Source organism: Penicillium citrinum (genome assembly GCF_028827155.1).
Source record: "Penicillium citrinum strain IBT 23319 chromosome Unknown utg000006l:1.0-3011923.0:1.0-3012962.0, whole genome shotgun sequence".
Classification (NCBI taxonomy): Eukaryota; Fungi; Ascomycota; class Eurotiomycetes; order Eurotiales; family Aspergillaceae; genus Penicillium; species Penicillium citrinum.
This window is the reverse complement of record NW_026622691.1, coordinates 593313-612989: the sequence shown is the minus strand read 5'-3', so window position 1 is coordinate 612989 and position 19677 is coordinate 593313. Positions and strand designations below refer to the sequence as shown.

Here is a 19677-nt window from a genome sequence, read left to right as displayed (position 1 = left end):
TCTATATTTGAATGATCTTTATTCTACTTTAGATCTGACACATGTTTCTGATTCCTCATTATTCATTGTGGGGAATTTTTTCTTTTTCTCGCACAAGGGCTTGGTGTGGATAGTCGAACTGGTAAAGGCGCGTTGCTTGGCTCCACTGTCCGCGACGCGTCGAATGAAGAGTAATGACTAGGAGATTGTTGTGATTCTAGTCATTGTTAATGTATAACAATTAAGATTATAGGCAGAGAAATAATATTTCATGCTTTGGATTACAATCTATGTATAGAATGGCGAGGAATATGGTTAGGGAGGATGTTAACTGGCTGGCGCAGGTCTACTAGCCTAGCAAGTGTAGCAAACAATCTTGAGACGTAAGCATAAGGCAGAGCTATTTGGTCCATATTAGTATATGTGGCTATATCATATAGCTCTGAAGTCATATGCTGGACTCGGAAAGTTCCATCAAATGTAACAAGGTTGTTACATTGGAATCTTTGAACCATAATATCATCAAAGATTTGACATAGGCCGAGGTAAAAGAGGAGCTAGGCTGGTTAGCAGTAGAAATATATAGTTGCAGAGCACTACGACGCACCACCATCACTCTAACAACATGCCACATCACTCGTTCAAATTCTTTAATAACCATCATAGACCTGACAATCAACAAGAAAAATCTTTTATTTCAATCATACTTTCAATACCCAATCCAACTAATACTCCATACCACACTCTACTATGTATAATCCAATCTATAACGTAATTCACGGGCGAGTCGGCCACACGGGCGAGTCGGCCACCTAACGCGGTCGCGTCCCCATTTAATCTTCTACTACCTTCAACCACTTGCCATGCCACCAATTCGATCTCAAAAGGCTCAAAAATCTGTCGAACAAGAGGGTAGAATCCTATTAGCTGTCAAAGCTATAAAAAATAAGGAAATCTCCTCTATTCGTGAAGCTGCACGCTGCTTTGATGTGCCACGCGCTACTCTCCAGGATCGACTACGCGGTTATCAATTTCGACATGAAGCACGCGCAAATAGTCATAAATTGACCCAATATGAAGAAGAATCGCTTATTGAATGGATATTGTCTATGGATCTACGTGGAAATCCCCCCCGGCCAAGTATGGCTAAAGATATGGCCAATTTGCTACTTGCAAGCCGTGGAACAATCCCTTCTCCGACTGTCGGTATTAACTGGGTCTCAACCTTTATTAAACGTCATAAAGATATGATTGCGAGTCGGTTTAGCCGTCGATATGACTATCAGAGAGCACAATGCGAGGATCCGACCGTGATTCGGGAGTGGTTCGATAGTGTACAACGCGTGATAGTCCAATACGGTATCGCCGATGAAGATATCTTCAATTTTGATGAGACAGGCTTCGCAATGGGTCTCACCGCAACTGCGAAGGTCATCACTCGTGCGGAATATTGTGGAAAGAGATCAATGCTACAACCAGGAAATCGTGAATGGGTGACTGTGATTGAATCAATCTGTGCTCAAGGATGGGCGCTTCCTCCATATATTATCTTTAAAGGCAAAGTCTTTATCGAATCATGGTTTAATGATCTTCCAGATGGCTGGAAAATCGACAAAAGCAAAAATGGATGGACTACTGATGATATTAGTCTTAATTGGCTAAAAAATCATTTTATTCCATATATTTATGGTCGGTCAAAGGGCAAATATAGACTACTTATTCTTGATGGTCATGGCAGTCATTTAACAGCTCAATTCGACCAGATTTGCAAAGAGCATAATATTATATCGATTTGTATGCCTGCGCATTCATCACATTTGCTTCAACCACTTGATGTTGGCTGTTTTGCTTCTCTGAAACGTGCATATGGTGGACTTGTGGAAGATCTTATGCGGAAAGGTATCAGTCATATCGATAAACTTGACTTTCTTGCAGCATATCCAGATGCCCGTATTAGAGCATTTAAAGATATCTCGATACAAAATAGCTTTAAAGCTACAGGATTAATACCTTTTGATCCTATTTCTGTGCTTGCAAAGATCAATATCTATGTCAAAACACCAACACCCCCTCCTACCCGCGGAAGCAATTCTTCAGCCGACTTTATACCTATAACACCACACAACGCAAAACAGCTACGTCGGCAGGCTTCCTCGGTCAAGACACTACTTAAATATCGATCGCAAAGCCCTCCTACACCCACAAAAGCAGCGATTGATCAACTGATTAAGGGCTGTCATATGGCGATGCACAGTGCAGTGCTTTTAGCCGAGGAGAATCGGGCCCTACGTGCTGCAAATGCAAGAAAAAAGCAAAAGCGATCGAGATCGAAACGTCAAATACCCCATGACACAGCCCTAAATGCTATAGAGGCGCGTGCGTTGATACAGGCCAGCCAATATCCCGTTGAAGCTGAAGCTTCAGTCTCCACAGAGATCGCAAACCAGGCCAGCACGCACCGAATTCGGGCGCCACCAAGATGCAGTGGATGTGGAGTGATAGGGCATAAGATAAATAGATGCCCAAAGCAGTAGCTATTAATTTAATTGCGTTTTGTTGGTTATATATATAAATCAAAAATAGTAGGTGTAGTTGGGTGGCCGACTCGCCCGTGTGGCCGACTCGCCCGTGAATTACGTTACCCCACACACGTGACGTAAAGCTATCCATGTCAACCTCCTCATCCATAAAAAACAACTCCCTCGCCCAAAAACATCACATAACTCCCCCCCCCAACTGAACACAATGGCCGCACAAGTCTTCACAATCAACCCAGAAGCCTTCGTCGAAGCACTGAAAGAGCTCCCCCTCTCATCAGTCTACGCCAAAGTCTCAGAACTCCGCAACTCAATCGCACACCTACACCGCTCGAACGCGGAAATGAGAGCTTTCATGGAGTCGTCTGAGACGGAGGAAGAGAAGAGGGAGATGGAGGGGTATATTCGGGAGAATGAGGGTGTTTTTAAGTCTATGGAGGAACGGTTGGGTATGCTTAGGAATGAGGTTGAGAGGAGGGGTCAGCGGTGGATTGAGGAGAGTGAGGATGGTGATGATGCGAAAGTGCAAGGTGGGAGGGAGAATGGGGATGGAGATGAGGTGGTGAATTTAAATGGGCGGAGGGTGGATTCTACGGAGAATCAGGGAGGGGATAATTCGGAAGAGGGTGTTTATTTGTGAGGGTTGCCTGGAGAATACATGGCCGACTATTATGGGGTTGAGAACAAAATTGAGTGGCTTGTGGATATCGGGTGAAATCTCGAGATAGCGCCATACGATATCGAAACTGTGAGCTTCTAAAAGCAATGTTGTCGGAATCAGATCATCTCGTTGATAAGTTCCAACCGACCACATCCGCCGCCATCATTACCAGACGCAAGACAAGAGAAAAAAATACTGTATGAGACTACGGTATACACATTGAAGCGAAATATCTGTTTCACCGGACTGGACTCGTTATTCCAACGCTCTCGATCATGCTGAAAACTGAAACGGCTCAATGATGGACGATACCGAAACCGAGGGGACTAGGCACCAGAGACCACGAGACCAGGGACACTGGGAAGATAATGCAAAGATAACGATGACCGGAAAATAAATAATAATGATAAGCAGAAGATAAGAAAGACGAGAGAAAATATTCACACCGCATGCTAAATGCTCAAAACCCCGGATCTCAGTCGTATCATCGGCAAATTCGTCCATTTTCCTGAATGACAGCAGTAAAAAGCAGAAACACGAACGCAAGACAGTGCGGCCCAACGCCCGGTTGAAAAACATGTCATGCTCGTAATTTATAATGAAAAAATTGCGTAGGGTATACTCCAGGACCGGCGGGAGTGTTTTAGTTAGTGGTCTGTTGGGCCCAATGGCCGCCGTTCAGTGCCTCGGGGGGGCACCCGCTGTTGCTTGATGAAGAGGTCGATCAGAGGTTGCATCGGCTCCATCTCCTTGTCAGAGACGAGTTGGTAGTACTTTGCAACAGTGACAAAGTGAACGAAGCACATGTTCAGGATATCGTGCTTGTTGATGTGCCAGAATGGGTTGAGCCAGTGGGCATGGTACAGATGCGCGTAGCAGCGGAACATCTGCTTCATGATACCCTGACAATCCTTATAGAAGGTCTGAGGGAACCCGCTTGACTTGCCGATCCACTCATCTGCGGTAGGGTTGGTGCTATCGGTAGGAGTCGCGGGGGCCCCTGTGGCGGCATTTGCGTCTCTAATGGCAGAAGTCTCCGGACAGCCGGTGACCTTTTCGGTGGGAAACATGACAGGATCGTGAATCTTGCTCACAATCCATTTCTCAACACGGTTAATGAATTTGGGAGCGGAGATCTTGGCTGCTCGACCGTCGACAAGCCAAGTGTAGGTTAATCTGTAGATCCAACTGTTAGACTCCCGAACCCCCAGATCGGCCGTCGATTACCCCGCTTATATTGAACATACCGACCAGCAGACATTGTAGGACATGTTTGCTCATTGCAAATGGGAAATCCATTTACGGCGTTCGTTTCTTGAATGACCTGAAGCATGCCGTGGAGTAGGCGGTATTGTTCAACAACTGCGACAGAACCCAGTCAGCATCCAAGCTATACCAAAAACCAACATCAACCATCATGCACCCTTGTATCACTTACTCTGGTGAGCCAGCCACTCGCCCAGTTCCACATTCTTCGGACAAGCACACAGGGTCAAGAAGTTACCCCTCACATTCAACGGGGCATACTTCTCCTGAAAGAAGTACTTTGGGGCATCGGGGTCATTGGCGGCGATGTTATCGATCGTAAGGCTATTGGAAAGCGAGTGTGAATTCGGCATAGCGGGAGCTTGAGCTTGAACTGGGCTCTTGGGAGGGTTATTCTTGTTGTTTCCTCCCCGGCCAAACCCTTGGCGACTACACAGCAAAGTCAAATGTTAGCGTTGAGTTGAATAGGTATGAGGGGCAATCAAGAACTGCGGAGTTTCAAAAACAACAATTCGAAATGAAGATAGACCGGGGTAAATATGTAAACAGAACCAAAAGACACCAAAAGATCAAAGCAAACACCGCGCGGCTAATAGACTTTGGGAAAAGACCGGAATGCAGCACTGTTTGTGGCGCCGAGTGCTTTTGTGATGCAGTATGAGGAGGGGGGGAGAAGAGGCATTGATGCGGGATCAAGGTTGGAACCAATGCAACAAAGACTGGGGTATACACTGCCAGATCTTGCGCAAGAATTTATACTTACACGCTCTGAAAGAAATTGGCCATTTTGTATAATCGAGACTTTGTTGAAAGATAGACACAAGAAGGAGATGAACGGTGAGATGCTTTGCTCGTCTCCTTTTGGGGTCTCGCCCGACTTAAGCCAAATCGGGTTAGTCTCGCGGAAGATGGGTTAGTCCGCAACTCGCGAGAGCTTTCAATCACTTAGACTCTTTCCCCGGGTGTATCTCTTTCAATTGGAATAATATCTTTTTATCTCCTTTCACACTTAGCTTGCACAATGTCTTCGGACGAGGAGGATGTCCGGCGACCGGGTCGCTATGTTGCTCAAAGTCCAGCCCCAAGTGATGGGGGGAAAAGCCCTTTCGGAGCTGATGATAACCAGATGGACGAGGATGATGATGCGGATCTTTTTGGTTCAGATGGTGGTGGTTCAGATGCAGGCATGGATAATGATGAGTATGATTGAACAGCAATTAGAGAGCAACATGAAACAACCACTGACGAGATACCTAGTCGAGGCCGGCGCAATTTGGACGATGAACAACTAGATTCCGGCGACGACGAGGGCCGTGACGATCGTCGTGGCGACAGGATGGATGTAGGTGGTGACGGCGACGAATTTGACGAGACTGAAGTCAATATCATGGACGTAAGCCTGGCGCGGGCGCCAGGGCCGGTGAACAGCGACGGAGAGGTAAGAGGAGCATTGGATTGCCAACAATCACGAGGGTATCATTTTATTGATTGTTCCTTCCTTTCTAGATTTACACCATGCGTGTACCTGACTTCCTATCCATCGAAGCGGAGGAATTTAACCCAGAAACATACGTCGCTCCCCCCTACTCCACCGCCGCGACTTCTCTGTGCTGGCGCAAAGACCCCAATGACGAGTCTCAACTGCAATCAAATTCTCGCTTCATTCAATGGGAAGATGGTTCCATCACTCTTCAATTGGCATCTGCCCCAATGGAACAATATCGAATCGCGACTAAACCCCTCGCCCCTCTCGACAAGTCCGGCAATTATGACCCTAAGCTGGACTCTCACGTTTACCTCTCCGCTGCGATGGAAACTGCTTCTGTTTTCCGACTTACTTCTCACGTTACACAAGGCTTGACGGTTCTGCCTACTACTATGGAGACTGATGACGCGGTCCAGCGATTGCAAGAATCTCTCGCTGCTGCTGCACGCGGTAACAAGCAGACGGCAGACGGCTCGGCACCAGTCATTGACGTTAAGGAGGATCCTGAAATGGCAGCGCGGAAGGCAGAACTTGCAGAGAAAGAAGCCATGCGTGCTGAGCGTCGGCGCCAGCAATTGGCAGACCGCGAGGCAGACCGTGGTCGCCGTGGACCCGCTCCCCGTACCATGGGTACTGGCCTCAGCATTGGAGCTCTTGAAGATGGGCTATCAACTCGGCCTCGTGGTAAGCCTCGTCGTCCTAATCGTCGCGGTGAGATTTATTCCGATGAAGAGGATTACCGCGGTGGACGAACTCGGGAGGATGAGTATGATGAGGATGATGGCTTTTTGGTTGGTAGTGATGAGGATGTCGAAGAAGAAGGAGACGATGATGACGATGAAGAAATCCTCGGAGATGATGATGAGGATGCTGAAGGTGAAGTTGATGATGAGGTTGCACCATCTAAGTCTGCGCGTAATAAGCCTTCTGAGCCTGAGAGGACGGGAACTCCTCCGCAGCGAAAGAAGAATCGCTATGTGGTGGACGATGATGATGAGGACGAATGATCTATACAATATCTTTTGCCTATCTGCTTTTTTCTTCGCTTCTTCTCTTTCTTTGGTCTGCACATGGCCTGGCGTCGTATCAAGGCTGGCATTTTGAGGGACATTATTGATATACCAAAATTAATGAAATGGTCGACGAATTCACTGGTACGATTGTAGAACTATCGCTGCTAGTAGCAATGATACAGTGCTAGACGGAATTTGAATTAACACTCAGTATTATAAAGTCAGGTTCCATAATTTCTAAGTAATAATACTGGCCTTCTGAGACCCGTCTCCTGAGGTTGACATGCATATCTATACTAATAGGTTTATCACAGCAGTGCTGGTAGATAGATACCTAACTATCCTAATAGGTATTAGTTAACACTATTCACGTATGAGCCTTGTAACATGAAGTGCCGTTGCTATAACCATTATGTAACTAGTATAGGTGCCCAGGTGGACTCGTCGTATAGATGCGCTTCTGGATATACTATATGTAGTAAACAAGGGACTAGGAAGTATCATGATAATCAAGAGAAAAGCATCAAAAAATAAATTATCCAATCCATATGCACGCAAATACAGAGAAAGTTGAAAGGAAAACAATGAAAAAAGTGAAATGATAAACATATAGCCACACCCTTCATTCATTTCCTCATTGACTTGACTTATTTTGCATATCTTCAGGAATAACGCCCCCAGGGAAATCCTCAGGCTCGAAATTGAACTTCAAAAGCACAGATCTAGCACTTCCAACAACTTTCAGACAAAGAAGCTCCTTCTGATCCTTATCTTGTCCATTGTTGCATTCGTCTGATGGGGTTCCCATGGGCCCAGGTTGCAAAGGATTATTTCCTTCGAAAGGGTGTTGACCAGGGGCATGCCAGCGCCGTTGACGATTCTCAACTTCTCTAATCAAAGATAACAAGTCTGGCTGACCAGAGCAAGGGGTCGTGGCGCCATTTTCAAGAGAGCCACCAACGACAGCTCGACGAACGACCTGTCGTAACCAGTTATTCCAGAATTTCGTCGGATCGTTGCTTTGTAAGGCCATTGAGACGAATGCTGGTGGGGCAGTTTGCATGCCTAACTCCACCGCATCGGAGTTATATACTCTATGCCAGGCATCTGCGGCAACTGTTAAGAGTGTACCGGTGAACATGACGTTTTGTACGCCTGTGGCGAAGACTTTTGGACATGATTCGCAGCGGATCACATCTCGGGCTGTTCGGGCTGCGATATAGAGGGAGCAGATTGTGTGGGAGTTTACAGGGAAAGAGGCGACGGAGGAAATATGGCTGAGACAGAGGTATAGGTAGGAGAGACAGGTGCATTGAGGAGTTGAGTCGGGTAGGTTGGTCATGGGTGGAGTTATAGGGAGGGAGGTGGCGTCCAGGAAATTGGTTGTTGGAGCTGAGAATGGCATGGCTGTGGCTTCAGATACGGTGGAAAAATCTGGCCAGGGACTGGTTGAAGGAGGAACAGGTAGATTGGGGTTCTTTAATCGATCTGGACGCCAGCTGTGGTTGTGATCGGCGTCGTCTGCTAATAGATCGGGCATAGGTTGGGATGATGGTGATTGTCCACTGGAGCCGGTGCCGTTTTGCCAAAAGAGTTGAGGACAAAGATGGTGAGAGTCAGGGGTATAGGCCGAGTCTGCCTCCATTGAGAATGCACTTGGAGGGGTTTCTTCAGGACTTGGCCAAATGTTGGTATTTGATTGTTGAGGGTATTCGAGCCCCTCGTCATCTGATGTTCGGGCTCGTTTCTTAGGCCGTCCCATCTGTTTTTGAACTGAATAATGACATGGTATGGATTGCTTCAGACAGCGGGTACACCCTGATAGGTCTCCCGAGCATTTGAGCTTTCGTTTCCCTGTTGAAGTGGAGATAGATGATCAGTATGCGGCAACATTTGGCGGGGGGAACCCTGAGGTAATTGTCGCAAATGATATATTTGAGAACTTTGAACTTACTGCATTCGTCGCATGCTGCGTGTAACTTCGGATCTCTATCCGGAAGAGAAGCCTCACCAGCCAGAGCCGCCATTTTTACGCATTCCCCTTATTGAATCCAATAAATACCAAATGGACAGACTGATATTCTTGAAAAAGTCCAGAATGTCGGGCGTTTGTCATCGGTTATCGATAAGAGAGGCGGTCACAGGTCATGTGGGCGGTGAAGATTGAACGGACTGGCCCAACGGAGAAAAAAAAAAGTTTCGCGCGAAGACCATCCAGGAACATTCCAAGTTGCACGCGAATCATGGATGCTCGCAAGGCCTCAAAGAAGCGCAAGGCTGTCACTCGTGATGTGGAGGAGGAAGCAGGAGTTTTCTCTGGAGACGAATTGAGTGGACAGGACCTCGATGGCGCCCTTTCCGACAATGCGAACGATCTATCGGACAGCGAAGATGACGAATCCGAGATTGAACTGATTGACGATGTCAGCAGTGATGAGGGCGAAGAGGAAGAGGAGGAGGAATTGGACAGTGATGAGATTCCTTCTGATGTCGGTGAAGAGGAGGAGAAGAAGCCTGCTGTTAAGGAATGGCAGGCTGATGAGCCCAATGTTCGCATCGTCAAAGACGCCAATGGTAACGACCGTTATCTTTACGATGAAATCAACCCAGACGACAACTCGGACTACTCGGACGTCGAAGAGAATGCCAACACCATTGGAGATATCCCATTGTCTTTCTACGACCAATACCCTCACATCGGATATGATATCAACGGCAAGAAAATTATGCGTCCCGCCAAGGGTGAGGCACTTGATGCTTTGTTGGACAGCATTGAGATCCCCAAGGGCTGGACTGGTCTTACTGATCCAGCGACTGGAAAACCTCTAGAGTTGAGCCAAGAGGAATTGGAGCTGCTGAAGAAGGTTCAAATGAACGAAATCCCCGGGGAAGGTTACGACCAATATGAACCATTGGTGGAATACTTCACCAGTCAGCAGGAGATCATGCCTCTCAGCGCTGCACCTGAGCCTAAGCGTCGCTTCGTCCCATCCAAGCACGAACAGAAGCGTGTGATGAAGCTCGTCAAGGCTATTCGCGAGGGTCGTATTCTTCCTTACAAGGCTCCCGAAGACCGTGAAGAGAAGGACGAGAACGAGATTAACTTCGACTTGTGGGCTGACGAGCAAGAGCGTCCCGATCACATTATGCATGTTCCTGCTCCTAAGCTTCCACCACCTGGATATGAGGAGAGTTATCATCCTCCTCCCGAGTATATCCCCGATAACAAGGAGCGCAAGGCCTGGGAACAGGCTGACCCCGAGGACCGTGAGAAGGAATTCCTGCCCAACGACTTTGGATCTCTTCGTAAGGTTCCCGGATATGAGAACTTCGTCAAGGAGAAGTTTGAGCGCTGCTTGGACCTGTACCTCGCGCCCAGAGTTCGACGCAGTAAGCTTAACATTGACCCGGAGAGTCTGCTTCCCAAACTTCCTAGCCCCGAGGAACTCAAGCCTTTCCCTACCACTTGTGCCACCGTGTTCCGTGGCCATAAGGGTCGTGTTCGCTCTCTCAATGTGGATCCTACTGGAATCTGGCTTGCGACTGGTGGTGATGATGGTACTGTCCGTGTTTGGGAGATTCTCACTGGCCGCCAATTGTGGAGTGCTAAATTGAGCGACGAGGATGCTGTCAATGTTGTCCGCTGGCGTCCCGGTAAAGACGCTGTCGTCCTGGCCGCCGCCTGTGGAGATGATATCTACCTCTCTGTACCTCCCATCGCCGATCCCGAAATTGAGAAGGCAAGCTTGGAGACTCTCGATGCTGGCTGGGGTTACGCAGCCTCCAACCCAACCCCCAGCTCCTCCGATGAAACCAAGAAGAGCGCTCCCCCTACGTGGATTCGTCCATCGTCTGCCCTTGCAGACCTCGGAGTTTGCGCCGTCATTCCTCTCCGCTACGTCCCTAAGTCTATCTCCTGGCACCGTCGCGGTGATTACTTCGTCAGTGTCTGCTCCGGTGCATCTACCCCGGCCTCCGTCGCAATCGCCATTCACACCGTCTCCAAACATCTCACTCAATTTCCCTTCCGCCGCCGTCTCAAGGGTGGTGGTCCCCCGCAAACAGCTCACTTCCATCCTTCCAAGCCAATCCTGTTCGTGGCCAACCAGCGCTCCGTCCGTGGCTACGATCTCTCCCGCCAACTACTCGTCAAGATCCTGCAACCCGGTGCCCGCTGGATCTCTTCCTTCGACATCCATCCAACCTCGTCCAGCGCCTCGGGCGGTGACAACATCATCATTGGTTCCTATGATCGTCGTCTTCTGTGGCATGATCTGGATCTTTCGCAACGCCCTTACAAGACTCTACGCTATCACCGCAAGGCTATTCGTGCCGTCAAATTTCACCCTGGTGGTCGGTACCCATTGTTCGCTGATGCCAGTGACGATGGCTCGTTGCAGATCTTCCATGGAAGTGTTACAGGTGATATGCTTAGCAATGCTAGTATTGTTCCTCTTAAGGTTCTTAAGGGCCACAAGATTACTGGCGAGTTGGGAGTCCTTGATATCGACTGGCACCCGCGTGAGGCGTGGTGTGTTAGTGCCGGCGCGGATGGGACGTGTCGTTTGTGGATGTAATTAGTTCTTCCTTCTGGTCTTTCTGCATGATACTCTTTCCGGCGTTGTTGTATGTGCATAGTATATTTTGTATAGCCATACTAAAAGTTGTTTCAACATTCAACAGATAGAGGACCTGCAATTGCTGGTGCTGACCTGCTTATGCTGTAGAAATTAGACTAAACCTGGAGGTTGAATTACATTAGGTAATGTAGTAGGTTCAAGTTATACTAGTAACTCAGTATTGCAATATTGTTTACATCGAATATATCCTCTATTCCGAGGCATTCAAATGATATATCTCCAGGTATCATCTATCCATAAATCATGCAAACCCAACAGAAAACAACAAGCTTGGTATAAACTAAATAAACAAGGCAGTGCATAACGGTATCAAACCACACCACCACTCCAATCCCTCCTCAACTTTTCATACTTCTTCATATCAGTAACACTGGGTCTAATGAAAGACTTCGCAGCAACGAAGTCCTCCAACTTGATATTATCGCGGCGCTTAATAGCAGAATAACCAGCTCTGCGAAGCAAACTACCCAAATCAGCACCAGAGTAACCCTCACACTCCTCCGCAAGTCTACGCATATCCTCATCAAACTCAATAGGTAATTTGCGCACAAGAGTTTGTAGGATTTCAACGCGTTCCAAAGGCGAGGGCAGATTCACGAAGAGAAGAGTCTCAAGACGACCCGGTCGCAGCATAGCTGGATCAATGATATCAGGACGGTTCGTCGCGGCAATCACGTAGATACCCTGTCGGCTTGATCCAAGACCATCTAACTCGGTGAGAAGAGTGTTTACCACGCGTGCGGACGCTTCAGAGAGAGTATCGTCGCGACGGGGTACGAGGGCATCAAGTTCGTCGAAGAAAATAACGCAGGGAACAGATGAACGAGCTCGAACAAAAACCTGTCGTACTGCGCGCTCGGACTCTCCGACAAATTTGTTCAGAAGTTCCGGCCCCTTGACACTGATGAAGTTTGCCCGGGATTCGTTTGCAACGGCCTTGGCTAATAGCGTCTTACCGCAACCAGGAGGTCCCCAAAGAAGAACACCTGTTGGTGCGGTAATACCGACATTTGCGTAGATATCTGGGTTTTTGATCGGTTCCACGATGGCAGTGGACAGTTCGTCGCGAATACCGCCAAGCGCACCGATGTCAGACCATGTTGTATCGGGGACTGTAGCGAAACCTTCGCGTTTGGAGGATGGTTGGATCTTAGGGAGGGCAGTGAAGAAATCTGCGTTTGAAATGGAGATTTCTTCTGTTTCTTCGCCGATGGGGTTCTCCTTTGCGTGGTTGATGAGGCGACGCAGTTCGCGGACTTTAGGGCTGATATCGTCCAAACCCTCAATTTCCATTTCCATTTCCTCGCCGCTGTTTAACTTCAGGATTTCCAGATACCGTTTGATAGCGGTTGCGCCGGCTGTTGCGACAAGATCGTTTAGATCGGCGCCGACGAAGCCTGGGGTTCGTTTGGCTAGGGTTTTCAAATCGAGATCGTCTGCTAGACGCATCTTGCGCGTTAATGCTCGTAGAATTTGTTCTCTGACTGGTTCTGAGGGAACGGTCATGTTAATCTCCTTGTCGAATCGACCACCTCGGCGCAATGCTGCGTCTAGACTATCGGGTCGGTTTGTAGCGGCTAACACGATGACTGGCTTGCCGTCGGTCTTTTCGAGGGCAATTTCGTCCATGCAGGTGAGAAGTTGAGCGACGATTCTCTTTTCCATTTCTCTTTGCGCACTCTCTCGCTTCGGTGTGATTGCATCGATCTCATCAATGAATATTAGGCATGGAGCAATACGCTTAGCCTCGTCGAAGTGCTCGCGCAATGCTTTCTCGGATTCACCCGACATTCCGGAGACGATAGAAGGTGCTGAGATTGAGATAAATGGCACTCCGAGTTCCGCGGCAAATGCATTGGCAATCATTGTCTTACCGCATCCTGGCGGGCCGTGAAGTAGGACACCGCGCGGCGGTTGTACATTCGACGACAGATAGACCTGTGGTCGAGTCATGGGCAAGATAACCAGATCGCCGAGTTCCTGAACCACATCGTCCAGTCCACCTAAATCCGTAAGACTAACGTGTGTAGGCGGGGAACGGTCAACCGCAGCCTCGGCTTTGCGTCGCTTTGAAGAAGATTCTCCACTGGTTCCTTTTCGTTTCGAGGAAGAGCCTGACTCGGTCTTGCGCGAGGGTGTTGCTTTAGCGGTGGACCATGCACCAACAATGCTCTGATTAACGCCATTGGCTTCCTTCACAGGGGGTTCCTCAAGACCTTCGAAATCTCCCTCGACCGAATCCGCCTCATCTTCACCACACAATCCCTCACTCTTCATAACCTCCAAAACCCGTTCCAGACTATCTTCCAATAACTTCTTTGGTTTGCGATTCAAGCTGGAATTGGACTTCTTGAGCTGCTCATAGATAGCAGGGACTGACAGACGAATGCGAGCCTCGTCAGGCTGGTCATCGATAATTTTGCGCGCGACCTGATAGACCTATACTAGAGCATTAGTATCACCACCGCTACCGAAAACATCCTGTTTTTTTTACTCCCCTCCCCCGCCCAATGGCGTAACTTACCTCACGGTCCAGGCCTTGACTTAACGTCGGACGACCTCCACGATTCCTCGGGCCCATCTTGAACTTGACAATTATCGCGAGGAATATTCGAATTGCAAAGTTGGAACAAGAAGAAAAAAAAAAAAATGGTGGCAGAAAAGACACCGCCTTTAAAAATACACGTAATTTAACCGCCGCAATACACGGTATCAAACGTCATCCTCTTCCCCGGAAAAGCAACGATTCACTACTTATCAACACAATGCGAGATGGGGAATACGAGCAGTTCGCAGAAGATCTCGTCTCAGGATCGGTGAGTATTCCTTCTGCAGAATGGTCTTTGATATTTCTTTCGAAAGATCATCTCTGTTTCTGATCTTTACTGCAACGTCCATGCAGTCTTCCCCTCACGAGACTATCCCCGCTATCATCATTCCCTCAATGACCTCGCAAACAACAAAACTTGTAATCAGCAACAGAGACAGAAGCTAACACTACCTCTATATTCTATTGCTAGGGCGATCCTCGATCTAAAGAACCAGCGCGATAAACTCCAACAATATCGCAAACGCATCACAAACCTAACAGATCGCGAAACGGAAATCGCAAAGGAATGTCTCGCGCGCAATGATCGAAAACGAGCATTACTTGCACTGCGGCGCAAGAAATACCAGGAATCCCTTCTTGACAAGACGGATGGTCAACTCGCTCAGCTGGAACAATTAACTGGTCAAGTTGAGTTCGCGCTCGTACAGAAGGATGTTTTGTTCGGGTTACAGCAGGGTACCCAGGTTCTGCAGACTATCAATAAAGAAATGGGTGGCATTGAAGGGGTGGAGCGGTTGATGGGGGAGTCAGAGGAGGCTCGTGCTTATCAGGAGGTGAGTTTATGCATATTTGAATTGACTTGAAAGCCGTGCTAGATGAATGGGTACTGACAAGTTCGATTCCAGGAGGTGAGCCAGATGTTGCAGGGTAATCTGTCAACTCAGGATGAAGAAGATGTTGAGGATGAATTGGAGGCGCTTCAGCGGGATGTAGCTGAACCAGTGCATCTTCCAGCTCCTCCTACTAAAGAGCCGCCGAAACGAGAGCCTATGGTTGAGGAATCAACTGGTGAGGCTGAGGCGGAGACTCGTACTGCGCTCCCTGCATGATATCCATACGACCTACGTGCGTTTTTTTGCATGAGATATTTACTTTTTCACGGCGGATTTTCGCGACGAATCGCATATCGTTCACTGGAAGCATATTGTATTGGCGTTGGTGGCATATGTTCCTTTTTGTGATTATTGCTCGTTAATCGTTTGTCGCATGTAGATTCATAATACATTTTATGCCATATGTGATCACAAGGACAAAGTTCATATCTTGTCCTTTCAAAAATCCTCTTTAGATTTTGCTTCTTTCGGGCCGGACGATTAACCCTACTGCCCAGGCATGATTCGACTCCCAGTTCCACTAACACCGGGGATTGCGACATGGTCATTGGGATTGGCTGCGGCTTCGTACATGACGTTGACAGGTTCACGATTCAAAGCCATAAACTGGCCCTTGAAGCCAATGTACCCGATCTTAGTCACATCTTCATCGCCATCACTCCAGTTGTTCTCAACAAAGATGGTGATCGAGGTAGTGGTGTTCCAGAGGGCACGATTCAAAGGTAATTCGAATACATCCTCCCCAGGAACGGGCTGTGGGACTTCAATTGTTTGACAAGGGAGAGCTCCGAGGCAGTGGAGAAATCGATATCATCGCGGTTCTTGAAAAGTTTCAAGGTCTTTGGGGCACAGGGTGTCGGTGCGGTGTAGACGAGGAGAGAATGGACCTTGACTTGACCGGTGAAGCTGCGGGAATAAAATCATGTTAGTTCTGCGTGGTGGTTGTACTTGCTTCTGGGATAATGATGAGGGGTAAAGTTGGCGGGGCAATTTGTCCAAAAGCTTTGATAGGGCTCCTTTGCACACGCGATAAGAGCAAGCTTCTCCGACATGAATAAAGCAGGAAGTAAACAGTAGCTAATACAAGAGTATATCATACGGTATGTAGATAAGAAGCTGCTCATCGGCATCACTCTCAAGCTCTGGAGAGTCGTTAAGTCGTTCGGCCCATGTTTTCTTCACAATAGCAGCTCCCACATTTGGAGCAGATTCTAGGGAGATATAAGTCAGTGACATGTAATAGAAAACCAAGGGCGAGAGCTGTGTAAACACAAGGAGAAATCGCGTACCATTGAGAGTGTTGATTTTATCAAAATCGATTTGAGTGTAGAGGAGGGACTGGATGGCCGGGGTGATATCGTTAGAATGATCGTGTTCGGCATGGCAATGGCCACCATCGCCATGGTCATTATGATGATGACCGGACATGATGAACGAAGTTAAGAACGAAGTTAGACACAGTGAATATTGCAAAGTACCTGAAGCTCCGAGAAAGTTTTTAGTGGGTCTTCTCCGCATCCCGTGACGTCGGTTCAATTGTAGCCACTACTGTAGATGCACCTACAGTATAAAAACCAGAAAATGTCTGCCAGGTGGGGCTTTCCAATCTGGGCTGCCGCCGCTTTTACGAGGGTACTCTGGCTCAGACTCAATGATCAAATCAGTTAGTCAAGTGAGGTAGCGTTGATGCTCACTGATCACTCAGGGATCAGTCGGGGCTGCTCAGTGATTACTCGGAACTATTCAGTGACCATTCGATGATAGGTCAGCCCATGATGCACCGTGACCAATCAGTGCTTGTTACTATTAGGACTCAGTGATTCCAAAATTGGTATAGTTGAAAGGGCTATCTATTCCGTGACAACTAGTGTGCCGATGTTTAGAAGTCGAATACTACAAGACCCTTCGTTATCTATCCACTACATCATAAATGGGACTGAGCGAGCCGTTTGTTCATTTTTTCTTCAGAGATGACGTGGTCAAAAGTAATGATTTGTTTTATCAATATTTGTGCCGAGCTTGTACTCTCAAATATAAAATTTTTCATATTTGAGAGAAACTAGCCGATATCAACAAAGAGAGCTCTATACGGGAATTTTTGTAAACAAAACTTAAATCTAGAACAAAGTTAGCCAGCATTCCTTGCAATAATGAGTTTGGATTTGAATGTACTTGAACAATCGTCTCCGAGTTTTACAAATGGTACAGAGTAGCCGGTGCAGCCGTAGTCATCGCTGGAGCATATCTTGTATTCGCGAATCGCGATTCATCGTCGCTAACCTGAAGAGTTCTATCTAAGACTCTGCAGATGAAAATCCGACAATTAGGGCGGCGATCGAAAACCGCATTTTCTGGGATATTATCTCGGGGTGAAAAAGCAGTGTGGTAAGAAAAAGAGAAAAATTCAGGACTTTTATTAAGGAAACATGTGGTTATACATATACGCTCTAGCTGCGACAGTATTTCCGTATCGCAGATCCACATATGAGCGACAACTTCTAATTCAATTTAATGGGCTGCGACATACTTTTTGGTATTTTTGACTTTCTAGGTAGTGACTCCAATCCAGCCCTGGCCATTTTCCTTGAATTTCCGAGCATCAAATTCTAGCGACGCAGCTGATCTTCTCTTCTGTTTTGCAAATTTCCCCTATTTTGCCAGTCCCCAATAAAACAGTAAAGCAGGAGACACCGGGGATTTAAAGAAGGCTTGCTTTCATTCTCAACGTCTATTACCCAGATCATTGAATCACTCAATCTTTTCATCTGGCAGGGCAATCTGAGCTCCTCGTTTCCTGATATCTTGTATCTTCTCTGCTCGTCATGCTTAGTATCGAGGAGACACGAGGAACCGCAAACATTTGCTTCTAGCGAAATCAAGATATCAGAGCGGAAAAGGCTCCAGAGGCAAACGCAATACAAGGACTATGAACTTTGGATGTGCGTTGTGCGAATGAAAAAGGATAAAAAAAAAAGCGTCGCCAAAGCGATTTGGGCGGAACATTTGATTATACCGAAATGAATAAACCGACATTTGCGATTTCATTCGGTCGGGAAGCCGAGACAAACTCGGCAGTGATATCGTCATCATTATATTTTTTACTGCTAAAAACATTCCCGAGTTTTTAGTAATACTCGCCACCTTGAAAGTAGAAAACAAACTTGATTAGCCATGTCGTTGCGAATATACTGAAGGATCTGCAGCAGGGCTTGCAAGCTGGTGGTGTTGCAGAGATGTTTCTTCTGTCTGAATTGACCATCGTCAAGCCGTGGTATCTAAATTGGAGCTCACATAATCAAGCTTGCTGCTCTATCATATTGGGTCCCAATCTAACGAACAGAAAAAGTACAGTGTCGACTTTATCAATTTAGAGCCGATGCGGCTTGGTCGCATTTTTATTTCTGGCGTTCAACAAGGTGATAGCCCTCATATTCTTCAAATCTTTAGTTGCACAGTACTCCTGTTCTGTACCAGCATTTAATAGTCCTCTCCTCTCGATAAGCCGCAGGGCATCTTCAAAAAACCCAATCTCATCGACCAGTCCAGATCGGACAGAATCTTGCGCACCGATGGATTTCCCCCGCTAGCATTGAGCGCGTAATACTCGATGCAGGCAATTTCACCTTGACGAAATCCAGCAACCACTGGGATAGCAATGGCGTACGAGACTGGCCCTCATAGATACACAGGGAGGATCCACGGCATTTTTGAACTTTAAAATCATGGCATAAGGCTAAAATAAAGCCAAGACCAGCTGCTTGCCCGCTTATGAGGGTGATTGTTGGCATCGGGTACCTGTTAATATTTGCATCATGTTAGACACTTACATGGCCTTCCGCTTCTGAGACCAATTCAATGTACTGGAATTTACAAAAAAAATATAATGGATCATACCTAAGAAGTTGTAATAGAAGTAGCCATATATGCTCTTGTCCTTGAAGGGCTCCTTGTGATGTGTGCAGACTGATACCATTGCTGTAAAACTCAGGAATCCGACTTGCGGTGATGACGACCCCCCTTGGAAAGGCTTGAATTCTCGATAAAGAAGAGCGAAAGGCTTCCACAAAATCAGGTGTCAAATAATTTGCTGGTCGAGATTCGAACACAAGAACATAAACTCTATCGGAAGGCATCGCACACGTGAATCTTCCTCCAGTTTTGATCTCTTGAGAGAATAGAGCCATCTTGTGAGTAGAATGGTTTTCAACGAAGCACATCTACCACCGTTCGCCGAAATTTATATCAGCGTCCTTATCATAACGTTGAGGGTAAATAGGCTATGTCAATTGACTCCTATCATCGGCAAATATGCACGATTGAAGTACTGCAGAATAATCAAAGTTAGTTGCCTCGGTCGCTACTGTAGAGAGCCTCAATCCGATGAACACCCTTCGCCACCCCATTTATCAAAACCCTGGTCAGCTTACTTTCTGGCGTATCAATTCAAAAGCTTGAGGTCTACAGCCTCTGTTCTTGTGGTCTAGTGACCGTTCAAGATCGCGGATGCGGATTTGAACCTTCGAAATTCATTCTTCCTGGCCACTTCGTAGTTATCGGTACGGTATCGACGTTGCGACAACGTAACTCTGTCAGTTAGAACCCACTATATACCTAAATAATTGACATAACGGCTGTTCATAAACCCACTTGC

The 19677-nt window shown here is 47.2% G+C and overlaps 10 protein-coding genes across 10 annotated transcripts; 5 read left to right on the top strand and 5 right to left on the bottom strand.

The window, feature by feature from the left end:
• Nucleotides 1–842: 842 nt before the first annotated feature.
• On the top strand, nucleotides 843–2513 carry N7469_006757 (uncharacterized protein; the record flags this gene model as incomplete). The annotated part of the gene is made up of 1 exon (XM_056645675.1): nucleotides 843–2513. The coding sequence occupies one exon, from the start codon at nucleotides 843–845 to the stop codon at nucleotides 2511–2513; it is 1671 nt and encodes a 556-aa protein (XP_056499116.1).
• A 211-nt stretch (nucleotides 2514–2724) lies between these two features.
• On the top strand, nucleotides 2725–3156 carry N7469_006756 (uncharacterized protein; the record flags this gene model as incomplete). The annotated part of the gene is made up of 1 exon (XM_056645674.1): nucleotides 2725–3156. One exon carries the CDS (start codon nucleotides 2725–2727, stop codon nucleotides 3154–3156), a length of 432 nt encoding a protein of 143 aa, XP_056499115.1.
• A 668-nt stretch (nucleotides 3157–3824) lies between these two features.
• N7469_006755 (Mob1/phocein family protein) lies at nucleotides 3825–5229 on the bottom strand (the record flags this gene model as incomplete). The annotated part of the gene is made up of 4 exons (XM_056645673.1): nucleotides 3825–4353; nucleotides 4425–4539; nucleotides 4616–4872; nucleotides 5207–5229. 4 exons carry the CDS (start codon nucleotides 5227–5229, stop codon nucleotides 3825–3827), a joined length of 924 nt encoding a protein of 307 aa, XP_056499114.1.
• Nucleotides 5230–5464: 235 nt separating this feature from the next.
• On the top strand, nucleotides 5465–6936 carry N7469_006754 (Paf1-complex subunit LEO1; the record flags this gene model as incomplete). The annotated part of the gene is made up of 3 exons (XM_056645672.1): nucleotides 5465–5643; nucleotides 5701–5881; nucleotides 5950–6936. The coding sequence occupies 3 exons, from the start codon at nucleotides 5465–5467 to the stop codon at nucleotides 6934–6936; spliced, it is 1347 nt and encodes a 448-aa protein (XP_056499113.1).
• A 640-nt stretch (nucleotides 6937–7576) lies between these two features.
• N7469_006753 (Zn(II)2Cys6 transcription factor rglT) lies at nucleotides 7577–8969 on the bottom strand (the record flags this gene model as incomplete). The annotated part of the gene is made up of 2 exons (XM_056645671.1): nucleotides 7577–8796; nucleotides 8897–8969. The coding sequence occupies 2 exons, from the start codon at nucleotides 8967–8969 to the stop codon at nucleotides 7577–7579; spliced, it is 1293 nt and encodes a 430-aa protein (XP_056499112.1).
• A 216-nt stretch (nucleotides 8970–9185) lies between these two features.
• On the top strand, nucleotides 9186–11519 carry erb1 (ribosome biogenesis protein ERB1; the record flags this gene model as incomplete). The annotated part of the gene is made up of 1 exon (XM_056645670.1): nucleotides 9186–11519. One exon carries the CDS (start codon nucleotides 9186–9188, stop codon nucleotides 11517–11519), a length of 2334 nt encoding a protein of 777 aa, XP_056499111.1.
• Nucleotides 11520–11891: 372 nt separating this feature from the next.
• On the bottom strand, nucleotides 11892–14163 carry N7469_006751 (putative AAA family ATPase/60S ribosome export protein Rix7; the record flags this gene model as incomplete). The annotated part of the gene is made up of 2 exons (XM_056645669.1): nucleotides 11892–14021; nucleotides 14107–14163. 2 exons carry the CDS (start codon nucleotides 14161–14163, stop codon nucleotides 11892–11894), a joined length of 2187 nt encoding a protein of 728 aa, XP_056499110.1.
• Nucleotides 14164–14347: 184 nt separating this feature from the next.
• Nucleotides 14348–15242, top strand: N7469_006750 (ESCRT-III subunit protein VPS20; the record flags this gene model as incomplete). The annotated part of the gene is made up of 3 exons (XM_056645668.1): nucleotides 14348–14398; nucleotides 14559–14966; nucleotides 15039–15242. 3 exons carry the CDS (start codon nucleotides 14348–14350, stop codon nucleotides 15240–15242), a joined length of 663 nt encoding a protein of 220 aa, XP_056499109.1.
• A 270-nt stretch (nucleotides 15243–15512) lies between these two features.
• N7469_006749 (PITH domain-containing protein) lies at nucleotides 15513–16454 on the bottom strand (the record flags this gene model as incomplete). Its single annotated transcript, XM_056645667.1, has 4 exons — nucleotides 15513–15779; nucleotides 15803–15932; nucleotides 16126–16237; nucleotides 16316–16454. The coding sequence occupies 4 exons, from the start codon at nucleotides 16452–16454 to the stop codon at nucleotides 15513–15515; spliced, it is 648 nt and encodes a 215-aa protein (XP_056499108.1).
• A 2102-nt stretch (nucleotides 16455–18556) lies between these two features.
• On the bottom strand, nucleotides 18557–19210 carry N7469_006748 (ClpP/crotonase-like domain-containing protein; the record flags this gene model as incomplete). Its single annotated transcript, XM_056645666.1, has 3 exons — nucleotides 18557–18821; nucleotides 18854–18886; nucleotides 18921–19210. 3 exons carry the CDS (start codon nucleotides 19208–19210, stop codon nucleotides 18557–18559), a joined length of 588 nt encoding a protein of 195 aa, XP_056499107.1.
• Between the last annotated feature and the right edge of the window lie 467 nt (nucleotides 19211–19677).